General features: G+C 35.2%; 1 protein-coding gene across 4 annotated transcripts in view; it reads left to right on the forward strand.

Moving 5' to 3' along the window:
* Positions 1-16,249, forward strand: part of herc4 (HECT and RLD domain containing E3 ubiquitin protein ligase 4) — a 34,224-nt gene that overhangs the window by 6,271 nt on the left and 11,704 nt on the right. For 2 of the 4 annotated variants that reach the window (XM_073833641.1, XM_073833643.1), the window contains exons 3-14: positions 918-1,077; positions 2,317-2,393; positions 2,492-2,713; positions 2,794-2,885; positions 4,884-5,014; positions 5,111-5,271; positions 5,559-5,659; positions 8,419-8,543; positions 8,684-8,743; positions 8,847-8,958; positions 11,971-12,160; positions 13,516-13,688. In XM_073833641.1, the coding sequence (XP_073689742.1) occupies positions 918-1,077; positions 2,317-2,393; positions 2,492-2,713; positions 2,794-2,885; positions 4,884-5,014; positions 5,111-5,271; positions 5,559-5,659; positions 8,419-8,543; positions 8,684-8,743; positions 8,847-8,958; positions 11,971-12,160; positions 13,516-13,688 (1,604 nt within the window). The remainder of the gene's footprint in view (positions 1-917; positions 1,078-2,316; positions 2,394-2,491; positions 2,714-2,793; positions 2,886-4,883; positions 5,015-5,110; positions 5,272-5,558; positions 5,660-8,418; positions 8,544-8,683; positions 8,744-8,846; positions 8,959-11,970; positions 12,161-13,515; positions 13,689-16,249) is intronic. The other 2 variants (XM_073833642.1, XM_073833644.1) reach the window with 1 other exon arrangement.

Here is a 16,249-nt window from a genome sequence, read left to right on the forward strand (position 1 = left end):
CAAAGCTGAATTTTTAGCTCCAGTGTCAGATCCTTCAGAAATCATTCTAAATGCCGCTGAATAAACATTTCTGATTATTATCGATGTTGAAAACAGCCCTTTATTTTTGTTGAAACCATTCTACATTTTATTTTTCAAGATTCTCAGATGAATAGAAAGTTCAAATGAATTTAAAAATACTTTGTGACAATATAAATGTCTTTACTTTTCACTTTTGACCAATTTAAAGCATCCTTGCTGAATAAAAATTATTAATTGCTTAAAAAAAAAAAGAATGAACTTTCCTGTTTGGAAACCCTGGGTTATTTTAGGTTGTATCAATGAAACAGCCTGTGCTTTCACAACATCCTCTGAAATCAATTTGGTAACATATTACCATTCCAGAGAAACTCATACGGGTCGGTCAGTGTGATACTGACTGCTGTTCTCACAACTGAGTTCCTTAGATACACATGACCTCTAACTCGGTGACCTAGAAGTGTTAAGCAACAGACCTTTTAATCATTCATGGGTCCTATATTTCCATTAGAAATGTCTTTATCAGCCAATTTTGATCAATTTAAGCAAATACATTTCTAATTTATATATGTTTTATTCATATTTCATATTCATATTTAGTCAGACATTCATATATATGTGTGTATATATATATGAAAAATAAACATATATATGATTTTTTTTTTTTTAAGATTGGTTTGAAATTGATGGTTATTTTATTTGCATCACAAAGGATCAAATACAGACAGCAACAAATACTGTAAATTAAAATAACATTAAGAAATATTGTAGTATACAGATGAGTTTTGCTGTAGTAGATGCACCATATTGAAGTATGCACAATGTAATAGCCAGTATTTCATGTATTGCATCTGCATAGTTCACTCAAACGCTGTTATATGTTCATATCCCCTTTCTAGAACAGGTCGTGTCTCTGGATGCTCAGAACATTGTGGCTGTGTCTTGTGGTGAAGCTCATACTCTGGCTCTGAATGATAAAGGACAAGTGTTTGCATGGGGTCTGGGATCAGACGGGCAGCTCGGCCTTTCAAACAAAGAAGATTTTATCCGTGTACCCAGGTAAAAAAAAATACATTCAATTGTTAAAATCATGTATTTCCATATGTGACCCTGGACCACAAAACCAGTCTTAAGTCGCTGGGGTTTATTTGTAGCAATAGCCAAAAATACATTGTATGGGTCAAAATTATAGATTTTTCTTTTATGCCAAAAATCATTAGGAAATTAAGTAAAGATTATGTTCCATGAAGATTTTTTGTAAAATTCCTACTATAAATATATCAAAATGTAATTTTTGATTAGTAATATGCATTGTTAAGAACTTAATTTGAAGAACTTAAAAGGTGATTTTCTCAGTATTTAGATTTTTTTGCACCCTTAGATTCCAGATTTTCAAATAGTTGTGTCTCGGCCAAATATTGTCCTATCCTAACAAACCATACATCAATAGAAAGCTTATTTGTTGAGCTTTCATATGATGTATACATCTCAGTTTTTTTTAAATTTAACCTTATGACTGGTTTTGTGGTCCAGGGTCACATATGTGTAATTTCTACCATTATGATTGGCATTTAGAAAATATTTATTAATTTACATTTTACAATACATTCACATTTGAAGATAAATTTTATTTGTTGTCTATAATACTAATACTACTAATACTAATGTATGTAAACATATGACGCATTTGAATACAAATCAGAGAGGAACATACTTTACAATGTTAATAAAATATTACAGTATTTAAAAAATATTAAACACTACTAAATGTTTTCTATTCCAGGCTATTATGCCTAATGAATATGTGGATGGAATAGCCTACTTGAGATCAAAACTAGATTTATAATGATTTTAATAGTGTTTAATTTTTTTATGTTTGTGTGTACGTGTGTGTGTGTGTGTGTGTATATATATATATATTTTTTTTTTTTTTTTTTTTTTTTTTGATTGGTGTCTGTCCATAATATATTGTGATATCGTATAATTTTTTTTTTTTTTTTTTAAAGTGAAGTATGTTCCTTGTGGATTTTTATTAAAATGTGTTTTGTTCATGGTTTTAAAATAAATTTTAAAAATATACAAAAATTGCCAATGCATATTGGTATACAATATATTTATGTATATATATTTTGAAACATATTTTAGAAAATATATTTCTGGACATTATTTGTATATTTTGCATGTATTTAAAAAAATTGCTGTATGGATCCGTACCAAAAAACATGTCGATAAATATGATGATCATACTCTGTGATGTACCTGCATGGCATAACCGCTGTGTTTCTGTTCTCATCTCAGAACTGTCAAAAGTTTGTCAGAGGTTCACATTACTCAGGTGGCCTGTGGATACTGGCATTCCCTTGCTTTAGCCAGAGGTATTATTCTGACTTAAACTCACTAAACATTTCTAAACCTGATTATTGTGCCCTCTTAACCCTAATTATACAATATTATTCCCAATTTCTCTCTCAAGGGGGTCAGATATTCTCCTGGGGCCAGAATAAATACGGACAGCTGGGGCTCGGGAAGCAGGGAGCCGGCATCTCCTCCCCACAAGTCATTCAGTCTCTGCAGGGCGTCCCATTTGCCCAGATATCTGCAGGGGGCGCTCACAGCTTCGGGCTGACGCTGTCTGGGGCCATTTTCGGCTGGGGGCGAAACAAGTTCGGCCAGCTGGGCCTCAGCGACAATGATGGTAAACCAAACACCTTAGACATTCAGTTGAGTTTTCTCTGTTGTTATGATTTTTATGGTGGGATGCGTGGTGTTCCTCAGATCGCTATTTCCCTGCCTTGCTGAAGACTCTCAGGTCCCAACGGGTTGTTTACATTTGCTGTGGAGAGGACCACACAGCGGCACTAACGAAGGTATTGTTGCTTACTATAAGTGCTTACTTAATAAGCAACAATGTAATTTATTGTGTGTAATGTAGTTTATTTGTATGGCACTTTTCATGATACATAAAGCTGCTTTACGGAAAATCATATTAACGTTTGTAATAATACCTTAACATCTTCATGTCTTATAGTGGCATTTAATAGGTTAGTGCTGGACGATACTATAAGTTACATTTTTGTGATGATGCAAGCAGTTGACTTGTGCATTCAGTTTTGTATTGAACTATAAAAATGTGAAGAAAAATTATGATTTAAAAAAAAAACTTTACTTGAGTATACTGTAAGTGCATGTATATGAATAAAATTGGACATACTTATATACATCTCACTTTATATAAAGAGCTGGACAAATAATATAGTTACATATCAGTATATTAATATATAGTAACACATTTAATTTGCAACAAAAAAATCGATTTACGTGAGTTTATTGTATGCATGCAATAAAATTGGACACAAAACATTAGATTGTAAATTGTAGAAAAATAATAATAGTTATTTATTTCAAAATATTACTGTTTTCCTGCAATTTTGAACGAAAAAATGCATTTATTTGATCAATGATACAGTAAAAAAATCATTAATATTGCATGAGGCTTTTGCAAGAAACTTATTTTAAAAACATTAGAAAAACATTTTTAAAATCGTACTGGAAAAAAAAAAGTGTGTGTGTGTGTGTGTGTGTGTGTGTGTGTGTGTGTGTGTGTGTGTGTGTGTGTGTGTGTGTGTGTGTGTGTGTGTGTGTGTGTGTGTGTGTGTGTGTGTGTGTGTGTGTGTGTGTGTGTGTGTGTGTGTGTGTGTGTGTGTGTGTGTGTGTGTGTGTGTGTGTGTGTGTGTGTGTGTGTGTGTGTGTGTGTGTGTGTGTGTGTGTGTGTGTGTGTGTGTGTGTGTGTGTGTGTTTGCTTGCATGTCTGTATAAATATTTTTTACTGTATTTTTAAACAATGAAATTTTATTTGATCAAACAAATTATAGTAAAAAATTATTTGTATGTATATATATATATATATACAGTGCTTTGCAAAAGTATTCATATCCCTTCATTTTTTTCACGTTTTGTTGCAGAATTATGTTAAACTGCTTTAAATTACTTTTTTTCCCCACATCAGTCTACATCTCATACACCATAATGACAAAGCACAAAACAGGTTTCTAACAACTTTGCAAATTTATTAGAAATAAAAAAACTGAAAAGATCCCGTTGCATAAGTATTCACACCCTTTTCTGAGACACTCAAAATTTAGCTCTAGGAGCATTCATATTGCTTCTAGATGTTCCTACACTTGGAGTGGAGTTAAACTGTGGCAAATTCATTTGAATGAGTCTGATTTAGAAAGGCACACACCTCTCAGAAAAGGTCTAACAGCTGAAAATGCATATCAGAGCAAAAACCAAGATAACTGCCTGTAGAGCTCAGTGACAGACTTGTGTTAAGGCAGTGATCTAGGGAAGAGTTCAGAAACAAATCTGCTGCATTGAAGGTTGACAGAAGCATTCTCCATAATGGAAGACGACTGGAACAACTAGGACTCTAGTAAATGTCTGCCAGCCCCCATCCAAGCTGACAGAGATGGAGAGGTGAAAAGATGAGGCAAAGAATGGCAGATAATTGCCAAATGCAGATGTGCAAAACTTGTCACATCAGACCCAAAAAGACTTGAGGCTGTAAAGGTGCTTCAACAATGTTCTGAGTTAAGGGTATGAACACTTATGCAATGTACTTATTTCAGTGTTTTATTTTTAATAAATTTGTCAAATTTGCACATCTGGTTTTTGCTTTGTCATTATTATGGTGTATTTAGTGTAAATTGATGTGGGATAAAAACTAATTTAAAGCAGTTTAACATAATGCTGCATCAAAACAAAATGTGCAAAAACTGAAGGGGTCTGAATACTTTTGTAAGGCACTGTAGTTTACAAAGCAATAGCTATACGTGATTAATAATTAGTAATTTTGTTTTTTGTAGGAGGGAGGTGTGTTTACATTTGGAGCGGGTGGTTACGGTCAGCTGGGACACAACACCACAAACCATGAGGTGAACCCCAGGAAGGTGTTTGAACTCATGGGGAGTGTGGTTGCACAGATAGCTTGTGGTCGGTAAGTATCAAACAAGCCATAATTGTCCCACTTTTAGGTCTTAGGTCTCTGTATGAAAGCTCTCGTGAATTGCTCTCGTTTTCACCTGCATGTAAGGCAGCACACTTTGGCGTTCATCCCTTCATCAGGAAAGATTGACTCGTTTGGTCTTGGTGGTAACGGGCAGCTAGGAACCCGCTCGACCTGCAATAGGATGAGTCCCGCTCCTGTGAAGGGCTGCCTGCGAGCCCATTCTGACCCTGTGCCTATGGAAGTAGGTGAGTTGTGCATGAAGTCTTTCAACAGGTGACAGGTGTCCTTCTCTGTATTTCTCAAATGCATGTATTGTTTTGACTTTGATCATTGTGCTGAAAGCTTTACACCATGCATGTCAGTAAATCAAATAACTCTTCTGCATGAATGGAACTGTTGATCACACAATTGGGTTGCAGTAATATACATGAGCACTTCTGTTCACTCATCAGTGTCTCAGTGTGTACACTGTAAATCAGTATACTGATTCATGGCACTAATTGAGACCCAGAAAACTGTTTTGATGTTTCAGATTTGACGGGGTTGTCTATTTCAGAGGCGGAGCAGAGTTACTGTGTGAAGAGGATCTACGCTGGAGGAGACCAAAGCTTTGCTCACTACACTTTACCTCAGGTATGAGAAACAGAGGTCAAAGGTCAATCTAAAGGCTGCCAGAGGAATCTACAGTCAAACCAAAATGTATTCAGACACCTTCAGTATTTCTCACATTAGTGTTTGGTCGACTCCGAGTCGAGTCCGAGTCCAAAATGGGGCGAGTCGGACTCAAGTCTGAGTCCAAATGGGTCGAGTCCGAGTCCAACTAAAAACTACTGTTTTTCAGTATCTTAACCTTTACAACTAGAATAAGGCAATGACAATTTAAATGTAAAAAAACAAACCTCTATTGCCATTTGGATTTTTGATTTCACACCATCTTATAATTAGTGTCCTGCCCAGCAATCTTTAAAGTCATGTAACAGAAGTTATAACTTATGTATTGTGAAACGGTGAAACAGCTTTTAGAGTTATAGGGCTTGACTTTATTTGCTGTTATATAGTATATGTATAAATTCAATGGGGCGGGTAGGAGGCTTGGTGAAAGAGGCCTGAGGAGCAGAGAATGCACCTCTTATCTCTGATTTTGGCTGTTTTGGGTTTTATATGACGAATGGTAACCCCTTAGACAGGGTAGATGGCATTTAGATTTTTTTTTTTTCTTGGATGAAAATGAGGCTGTAAGGGGACCGTTTTTAAGTAGCAGTCTATGGAGGCGATGGAATAAAAGAGTAAAAAAAGTAAATTTGAATTTATATTTCAAAATTCTGACTTTATTTTCACAATTCCGAGATTATATTTCACAATTTTGATAAGAAATGACATTCTCCCTTTTCCCCTCAGCTCAAAATCATGAGTTTAAATCCCACACTTCTGACATTTTTCTCCTCAGAAAACTCTGTTGAGTTAATTTGAGTAATAAAGTCCGAAATACAACATATAAAAAAAAAAAAAAAAAAAAAAAATTTTAATTGTGAGATAAAATAGGCAAATTTAATTTTACGCAGTCTGCTACAGCAGTTTTATGTTGCTGTCGCTTTAAGACCGGATGCACAGATCATATATTTTGACACATCTGTATTTCTCCCAACTGTTTAAATTCACTCAAGACAAAACCGACTGCATTTGCATGAATAATCTCCAAGACAGTGCATTTTGACATATCTTTTTGTGTAAGTGTGTAGCAATAACATGCAAAAGAAAACTTAATTCAGCATTTGCATGCTGACTGAGAGGCGCTTTCGGTGAGCACGCTTTGGGTGTTTGTGTATGCAAAGAAAGCAGGCTTTCAAGTACTGGCAAGACTTTTAAACACGTGCGAATGCTGAATGTCACTTTCGTAATAATGCATCGAGTCAGTAAAATTTCCGTCAACTGTCCCTGGACTCGGTAATTATTCCCGAGTCCGAAAAGCTTGAGTCCGAGTCAAGTCAGAGTCAAAATGCATGAGTCCATGACAAGTCTGAGTCCGCTAAAAATTGTACTCGAGACCAGACTCGAGTCAGAGTACCCCAACTCTACCTCACATTATCACAGTTTATTCACTATAGGTTAGAAAATGGTAATAAAATATGACAAGAGCTCAAGAGTTAAACTGTGTCAGAACAAATCCATCTTTATAATGTCAGATAATTTTGATAGAAAGGTATGTAACATGGTCAGGTCAAAATCAAATTTTTGGTCCCAAAATTTTTAGCAGGGTGTAATATGTCACAGTTTATTCTATTTAGCTATTCTTCCTTTACATAAATGAACTATAGTGTCCTGCATACACTAGTAAAAATATAAAAAAAAAATGTTTTTGGTGTCTGAATAATTTTTGGATTGAGTGTATATATTAATTAGTATTATTATTATATGTTATATAATTATTGTATATAATTTTTACACAATGACTAAAAATGTACGAACAAGGCTCGATCTATTATGATTTGTTTAGATGAAAAGTGCTATAAATAAAGCTGGATTTTTGTTCATTAATTCTTCCTTTGACAAAAATACTACATTTAGATGAGATATTATAAAAATTTGTTTTAATAGAGCAGCACATGGGTCAAAGACAAAAAAAGTGTTAAGCATAAAAACAATAGCGTAATACTGCTTAAAATTGTGGTTGATTTTTCCTTGTCAGGCATATGTACAACAAAAATCCATTTGTGACATATTAAAAGACAAATTACTTTCACCCCAAATACTAATTAGTTGTAATTCTACATTTTTCAAATTTGCCACTATCCTAAGTTTTGGCCATTTATAATTTTTTTACTCATTTAAAACACAATAAAATTCAATATGCTCCCTTATTCTTTGATTTATTTTAATATGTTTAATATGTAAGTCAGAATAAACATGTTGCTTTGAATTTTTACATCCGTATTGTGTTAATCTGAATGACAGTGTGACATTGTTTCATTGTTTTATTTTTCAAAAAATATATTTGTTTTACAAATTTATTTTTGTAAATTTCTTTTGATGGAGACCCATACGCTAAAGAGTCATGTCCAGTAGCACTAGGTACATTTAATTAAAAAGAAAATAAGATCAGCTTTTAATTTCATGTTGCTCTAAAATCATATTTGACGTGAATGAAGGCCCAGCATCAAACAAGTGCTCAACAATATCTAGTGAGATGCTTATATTTACAGGAATATTTCGGTGATGATACCAGAATGAAACTGGAACATATTTATCTGGATGAAATTATTAGAATTATTTCCAGTCAAATCCTGTTTTACACCAAAACAGTGAAATATGCAAAAAATGTGCCGTATGTGTCGGCTTGTGCAGTTCCCTTTGTAGCGTTCGCTGATGTTCCTATTTAAATAACTCCGTTGTAGGATGACAGTCCTCCAATTGATATGAGGATAACCAGACCTGATGGACAGATATACACACTCAGCAATGACCTTGTCCAGAAATGGCTCAATCACAGCCAAGGGAGACTATCACCAGAAATCACCAAGTACTGCTTTATGCATTCATTATTACATTAAACGTGTAGATGAATCTCAGTCTGACCTAATAAACTGTATCCTGATTTCAAATCAAAGAACTTCCTAAAGCAGTCCATCATTCTGATTATGTTTTTGGTGTCTCTTGTAGTGAGATCGATCTTGTGGTCTCCTCAGCGAGTTGTCTCAATGGAAGCTTTCTGTCTGGAAGGTAACTAAGCTGTTATGTATTCAATCCATATTCAGTATATTGCTATGTGTAAACCCTATAAACATCTGATGATCGTTTCTCTAATGAGTGTTTTGTTTTGCAGTAATCCAGATCACTACAGCACTAACAGTAAGTGCTCAGGTGTGGACATTAACACTGCCCGCCTGCTCTTCCACAGACTCATCCAGCCTGATTACCCACAAATCTCACAAATTGTGAGTCACTTGTTTCTACATATCCATCATGCATGAAGTCAATCAAGTGTCATTCAGTAAAGAACTGTTCATTTTTACTAAAAAAAAAAAAAAAAAGCCTGTCCAAGATGTAGATGAGTTTGTTTCTTAATCAGATTTGGATAAATGTCTCATTCCATCACTTTCTCACCACTGGTCATCTGCAGTGAATGGGTGCCGTCAGAATGAGAGTCCAAAAAGATCACAATAATCCACAAGTAATTCACATTACTCCAGTCTAGGGCTGCCCTTGACTAAGGATATTTCTGGTCGACCAGTAGTCATTAATTTTAAGCATTAGTCGACTAATCGCTCGTTTATTAAACCATTTAAATTATTATAATGAGCCTTTAATTGCTTACAGAGCCTAATAAGTGCTCAAGTGCACACATAATGTTTGTCACAGCTAGGGCTGGGCGATATGGCAAAAATGTAATCTCGATAATTTTTTCCCCATATTGAACGATAACGATATATATTTCGATATAAGCTGTTGATGTTGCCAGCTTTAAAATAGTATCCCAACAATGACTAAAGCCACACAAATTAAAGGGTTCATTGAATTACATTTTAAAGTATAGTTTATTAACAAAAACAGATTACAGATTTGGCCTTAACTTAAAACACCTTACTAAAATAAAAAAAATAAATAAAAAAAGTTGTGACAGAGTATGGTAAATGAGAGTAAATGTACAAAATGTAAACATAAAATGATTGTAAAAACATAATTTGTAACAATTATTTATTTATTTATTTAATATTATTAACACAATTGTTTATTTTCTCTATTATAGGTTGAGCTATTTAAATTAGAGGCAACCACTGCATTTTGAAACACTCTACAGTATAAATAACAAAAAATTACGACACAGTTCTTTCTTAATCGTATTAAGTGCAGATAATTCAGCCATAATCAAAGTAGGCTACTCTCTAAATATTCAAAGTGCAAATAGAGACCGAATATTTCAAGCATGATACAGAGCTATAGACATACACAACCTATCATAGCCTACATACTAATAACAGCCAAGATATGTCATGTAGCCTAATTTGCGTGCATTGGGGAGTCACTCTCTAAACAAGGGGGATTAAAATTGCTTTTGAATGCGCGTGCGTTTTTTGCTTTCGGTTTCAGTTTTAACAATCCCGCCACTTTTTAGATAGCCAAACCACTTATATAATGGAATTCGTGCTACCTTTTTTGTCGACAATTTCAACATCTTTGGATAATAACTCGAGGTTAGTTTCACTTTCGTCGCTGCTTCCACTCTTTTTTTTTTTTTTTTTTTTTTTGTCGTCCTGGTGTTAAGTTTGCTTTGCAAAGTGCGGTAGGAAATGAACTTTGTACTTTGACGTGCACACGCTGCACGCTGATTGGCTGTTGTCGCATATTTCTGCTGTGTGATTGGCTCTTAGATTAATCCATATCGAGCAAAAAATGTCTAGAGCTTATCATCGTTATTAACATAAATTTTATCGCGATTCGATATGATATCGTTTATCGGCCCAGCCCTAGTTACAGCGCACCCAGAGGCGTAGCGTAGGGTATACAGATGGATATGGGACTGGGCAGATTGAGGGTCCGCCGAACCGAGGGGGAACTTTTAATTGAAACGAGGGAACGAATAGAGTCCTGCACGGGCCCAGCCCTGACCCGAGACACTCAGGTCGGAGCCCTGTCCTTGTTCGACAATAGTTCATTAAAATAGTTCAGTTTTGGATTTTTATGGGAAAGTAACTAGATTTAGTTTCATTTCTTTATTATAGTAATTTAGAAATATGTTTGGAACAATTTATGTTTGTTAAATTCAAGCGCAATCACTTGCATTTTTTTCTTAATAACAGTGGAAACCTAAAATACGCCATCATTTTTGCTCATAAAGGTAAGCGTAATACATCATTTGGAACTGCAAAAGCTCTACTTTTATTTGTGTGCACTCACAATATCAACAAAATGTTGTGCTTTTGTAAAATAGTTAAAGAAAGCTAATGTTTTTCTGCCGTCTCTGAAAGTTCACAGAAAATGAGACGACAGAAATTGCATCCTGTTTGCTTTCATTATTTTAAAAAAGCACAATGTTTTGTTATTGTGAGTGTACACGAATAAACATCTTTACAGATTCGAAATATGATTTAGTCTTGCCTGTCTGCCCAAAAATAAGGTAGTAGGCTATTTTAAATGTATGTAAAATGTATGTAGGCCTATTTTAGATAAGCCATATTTGAGGTTAATGAATGATAGACGAGTGTTGGATGTACTGCCTGATGTACTGTATTACTATTACCACCCAGACTAGCCGTTAACATTCTTTCCATAATGATATTTTAGTCTGCCAAGCCTTTTCTGGTCGACAAACAATTAGTCGGCCTACTCCAGTTCATCAATTATTGTCTTGAGAAGCCAAAAGAGAAACAAATTCACCATTAACCATTGCTAAAATGTGAGTCCATACTCCATAATAACACTTCCTCCAGTGTAAAAGTCATTACCTGTTGTGTCTCACATTAAAATCTACTAACATATTAGTTTAGAGCTGTTTTGGATTGTAAACTGTGCTTGATTTGTGCAGATTTCTCTCCTGATTCAGATCAGACAGCTTTTTCACTGGAGGAAGCATTTATAGATTATGAATTTCAGCCACAAGCAACAGTTTGAAGTTTAAATGCCTTAATGGTGGATTTGTTTCTTACAAAACATGCAGCTTTTGACTTTACAAGATGTTAATTGGTGGACTGGAGTGGTGTGGACTATTTTGATGTTTTTATCAGCTGTTTGAACTCTCAGTTCGACGGCACCCATTCACTGCAGAGGTTCCATTCTGAGCAAGTGATGTAATGCCAAATTTCTTCAAATCTGATGAAGAAACAAACTCATCTACATCCTGGATGACCCAAGGGTGAGTAAGTATTTAGGAAACGTTAATTTTTGGTTGTACTATTCCTTTAAGTGCCGTTATTCTTCTTCTAAACAATGCACTGTTTATCCTAATCCAGGTAGCTGCTAGTATGGAGAAGAATCTCCTCCCCAGATTGAGCAGTTCTCCTCCAGACATTGAGGCACTGAGACTGTACCTCACACTGCCCGAGTGTCCACTTTTCAGCAACCCCAACAACTTCACCACCCTTACTATTCCCTTCGCCAAGGCTGTCGTATGCCTGAAGGAAACCCCTATTAAAGTGCTTGGTATGTCCCGTCTTTTCTGTTTGTTCTGAGCTTTGTTGGGCTTCATCACAACTTGGGAAGTATTTAGTACTGCACAATTTTCAAAAAAAATATTAAGGCAAGGATTCCTATTTAAAAAGAAAAAATCTTCATACTTGCTATTTTACCAAACTTGTCCTGTATCATACAATGGAGCATTTTTAGACTCTCCTTCATTAATGCAACTTCATTAGTGCAAATGTGCTTCACAGACTTCTTCTTTTGCCTAGGAAAATTTCCAGACCAGTTGGATCTCTACATTCTAACCTGAATAAATAATGTTTCCATTAATGCATGGTTTCTTAGGATAGGACAATATTTGGCCGAGATACAACTTTATGACCCTGGACCACAAAATAAGTCTTAAGTATTATTTGTCTTTTATCCCAAAACTCAATAGGATATTAAGTAAAGATCGTATTTCATGAAGATATTTAATACATTTCTTACTGTAAGTATATCAAAGCTTAATTTTTGATTAGTAATATGCATTGCTAAGAACTTCATTTGAACAATGTTAAAGGCAATTTTCTCGATATTTAGATTTTTCTTTGCACCCTCAGATTTCAGATTTTCAAATAGTTTTATCTTGCCAAATATTGTCGTTATTTATTCAGCATTCACGTAATGTATAAATCTCAATTTTTCCAAAGTTCGCCCTTATGACTGGCTTTGTGGTCCAGGTTGCATTTGAAAACCTGGAATCTGAGGGTTGCAAAAAAAATCGAAATATAGAGAAAATCGTGCACGTGAAGTTTTTTTATCCAAGCATATTACTATGCTAAAAATTAAAATTAAGTTTAGATATATTAACAACAGTGAATTTACAAAATATCTTCATGGAACATGATCTTTACTATCATTAGAGATGATGAAGAAAAAAATTATAATTTTGACCCATTTAATGTATTGCTACAAATATACCTATGCTACTTAAGACTGGTTTTGTGGTCCAGGGTCACATATAAGGAATAATGTTTCTAACTTTCTGCATTTAGTTTGTTTGTTAATCTCATTATTAATTATATCTACAATAGAAAATTTTAATTTTATGCAAGGAAAGCAGTTTCAATATTTTTAAGATCATTCAGATTATGTGCATGTAAGATTTTCATGCCAGTTAAGCACATTTACTTCCCAAAATTTTCATGCAAGGAAAACCAGAATACCCTGACAACCACAGACTTCAGGCTTATACATCTACTTCAAACGTTCAGGCCCGTTTATGGTTAAAATCTGTGGCCTGCACCTGTTCTTGGCAGTCTTTGTGATATTCTCCCTTATCATTGGTTTTCATTGACCAATTTAAACAAACCATTGATATTTTTGTGTTTAAGGAAACTGGTGGTCAAAGTTTGAGCCAACGGTCTTCCAGAGGCTGGTGGAGCTGTACAATGAGGTGGTTGTGTATCTACTGCGGATGCAGAAACTGGGAATTCCTCTTTCGGAACAGAGGATCTTCACCTGCTTCCTGCAAACCTCACTCAAATTTTTGGAGATCCTCCACTCGGTGAGCACCACAATTAGTGAACATAGACATTGGCTGTGCCCCAGTTCGCATAACATCTGTCCTAAATACTAAAATTAGAATTGGTGCATCCCAAATTATAGTACATTTAAAACAGTATGCCATCATTTATACTATTCTCTAGTGCAGTCATTCCCAAAGGAATGGGTCGCGGGAGATTTTGTATGGGTCGCCAAGTCGAGCACTCTTTTTCAGTGCGCTATATACTCTTGATTAAAATTTATGTGTAGTTCACCTATTAGCCGCACGAGGGAGTTCGTCATTTTCTTCTTCTGCTTTCTTTTTTTTTTTTGTTTTTGTTCTTTAGCTGCGCTCTGCATCGCCTGTTTCACACATACTCCGTCTGCAGTGCGTATGCGTTGCGTTTTTTTTTTTTGCACACATGTTAACGGATTGGAGCGTTCACACTACACGCGATTGCTGTCCAGCAGTATGTCCCAGAAGCAGTGCGTTTGCAGCAGAGCAGCGATCATTTCGGCAGAGTCAATTTTTTGCTGTGCTGCAAGCGCTGAATTAAAGTGACAGCGCATTGTTCGCTGTAAAAATGAACATGGATTGACACGAAAATGTCCCATAAATGCATATAAATGAAATCCACTGTTTCACAGTCAACACGTGGCTTTTTGGCTAGGTTTAAAATAAGGAAAAATGCAGTTTTAAAGAAAAAGGCAACATAATACGTGCACTTGCAGGTAGAAAAGTTCTTTAAAAGGATTGTTTTTAATAAAGATTTAATGCGAAATAAAAGCAGAGTAGAAGAGAGCCGACTGTTTCTGTCTGTGGTAAGTTTTAATTAAAATATTTTTTGATAGCCCAATTTTTAATTAAAAAAAGGAAGCTATAGCCTCCCTATGTTGTGTTTAAATGTGTTGCAACTTGCTTGAGCAACTTAATATACAAATCTAGAAGTCAAGTGCATTGAATAATACGTTGTTTTTATTGAGTTTAAACGTGAATATGTCTGTTATTGTATTAGCGTACTGTGATAAAAGAGGATCACAATGCTCAAAAAGCACTTTTTGATTTGATATCAAAATAACGGATAAATATTGTGTTTGTGGTAAACAACATTTTCTGCAAATCTGCAGTTTATTTAAAAAAAAAAAGTGCTTTGTCAAATATCTGTATCTCTTTTAAATAGTTAAGTGGAAGCATGACCTTAAAAACGGTCATACATATTTTGTTAATGCATAAATTCTCTTCGTGATATATGAACTATATGGGCCTAATGTTTATTGGGTCACAAGGATTTATCGACTTTAAACTGTGGGTCCCCAGAAAAAAAGTTTGGGAAACACTGCTCTAGTGATGTACTTCATATTCACCAATAACATGCATACTTTTAGTGTGTACGTGAATTGGGACAGATCCTCTCTTTTGAAATAGTAAATTCTAATTTTACTTTACATGCATGAATGCAGAAGATGCTTTTATCCAAAGCAATTTGTCAAAAACCCAACAATATTCATAATGCACAATTGCAGCCTTGTTATGCAGCTAGATTAGGAAGCATTCTAGAGACACGGTGAAATGCATTAAAAAAAAGGTAATTTTAGGGGTTCAAGCACGTAGTGCTGAAACCCTATTGTAATTGTTGGAATGGTCAATTATCATTAATCTACACGTAAAACTGATCGTGCAGACCAAACCGTAAGTCGTAGAGACTTGAAACTTGGAAGGATGGTAGTACTCAAACAGCCGACAGTATCTCCAAGGCTCGCCCCAATTGGCCTAACGGGCCAACAACAGTCAAAAGAATGAAATTGCTTATAAGTCCTAAACCGTCAGTGACCAGTTCAAGTGTCTTCTGTCTTTGGAATCCTTGGCTCGCAACGAACAAAACACATGCCTCAGATTCGATCGTGAGCCTGACAAAAACTAGTCTTTTCACCCAATTAGAACCAAACCACTCCAGAAAGATTCTCTGGAGAGTGAATATCAATAAATTCAAAAAGTCTAACTTTCGACTCACCATCGCAAAGGAACTCCAAAACGTTCAAAAGGGTAAAATGCCAATAACTCCTAAACGGAATGAGATATCTTGGCCAAACTCAGAACACTAATGTAAGAGCTCAATCTGAGGTCGCAGGACAAAAATTGTGGAGCTTGGCCAGTTTGTGACACTATAAGAGGGAAAAAAAGATAATGGCTATACCTAGAGAACTATTGGTCCTGACAACATGGAAATCGCTGTGCACAGACTTTGTCCAAAGTGCCACAAGTGTCTATAAGGATATTTGAGTATGAAGTTTGAGTGCCTATTAGACATGGTTAATGGAGGCCGATTGGAACAAAACTCGGTGGGCCCTAAAGGTCTGTGAGACATTGCACGCTTTTTCGCACATACATACGATATTCATATCATATGACAGAACTCCTCATTCTGGACAACTATGCCTGTAGAGTCTAGAACCACTGCTGTCAATCAAATCGTTTGTTAAATGTAAAAACCCTACTTTTGCAAAATAGACCTAGGTTTTTCACTCAAACTGTAAAAAAAACACAGCAGTAAAAACAAAGGTGGCACTGCAACTGTTAAAAGG

This window comes from Garra rufa, chromosome 2, assembly GCF_049309525.1.
Source record: "Garra rufa chromosome 2, GarRuf1.0, whole genome shotgun sequence".
Lineage (NCBI taxonomy): Eukaryota > Metazoa > Chordata > Actinopteri > Cypriniformes > Cyprinidae > Garra > Garra rufa.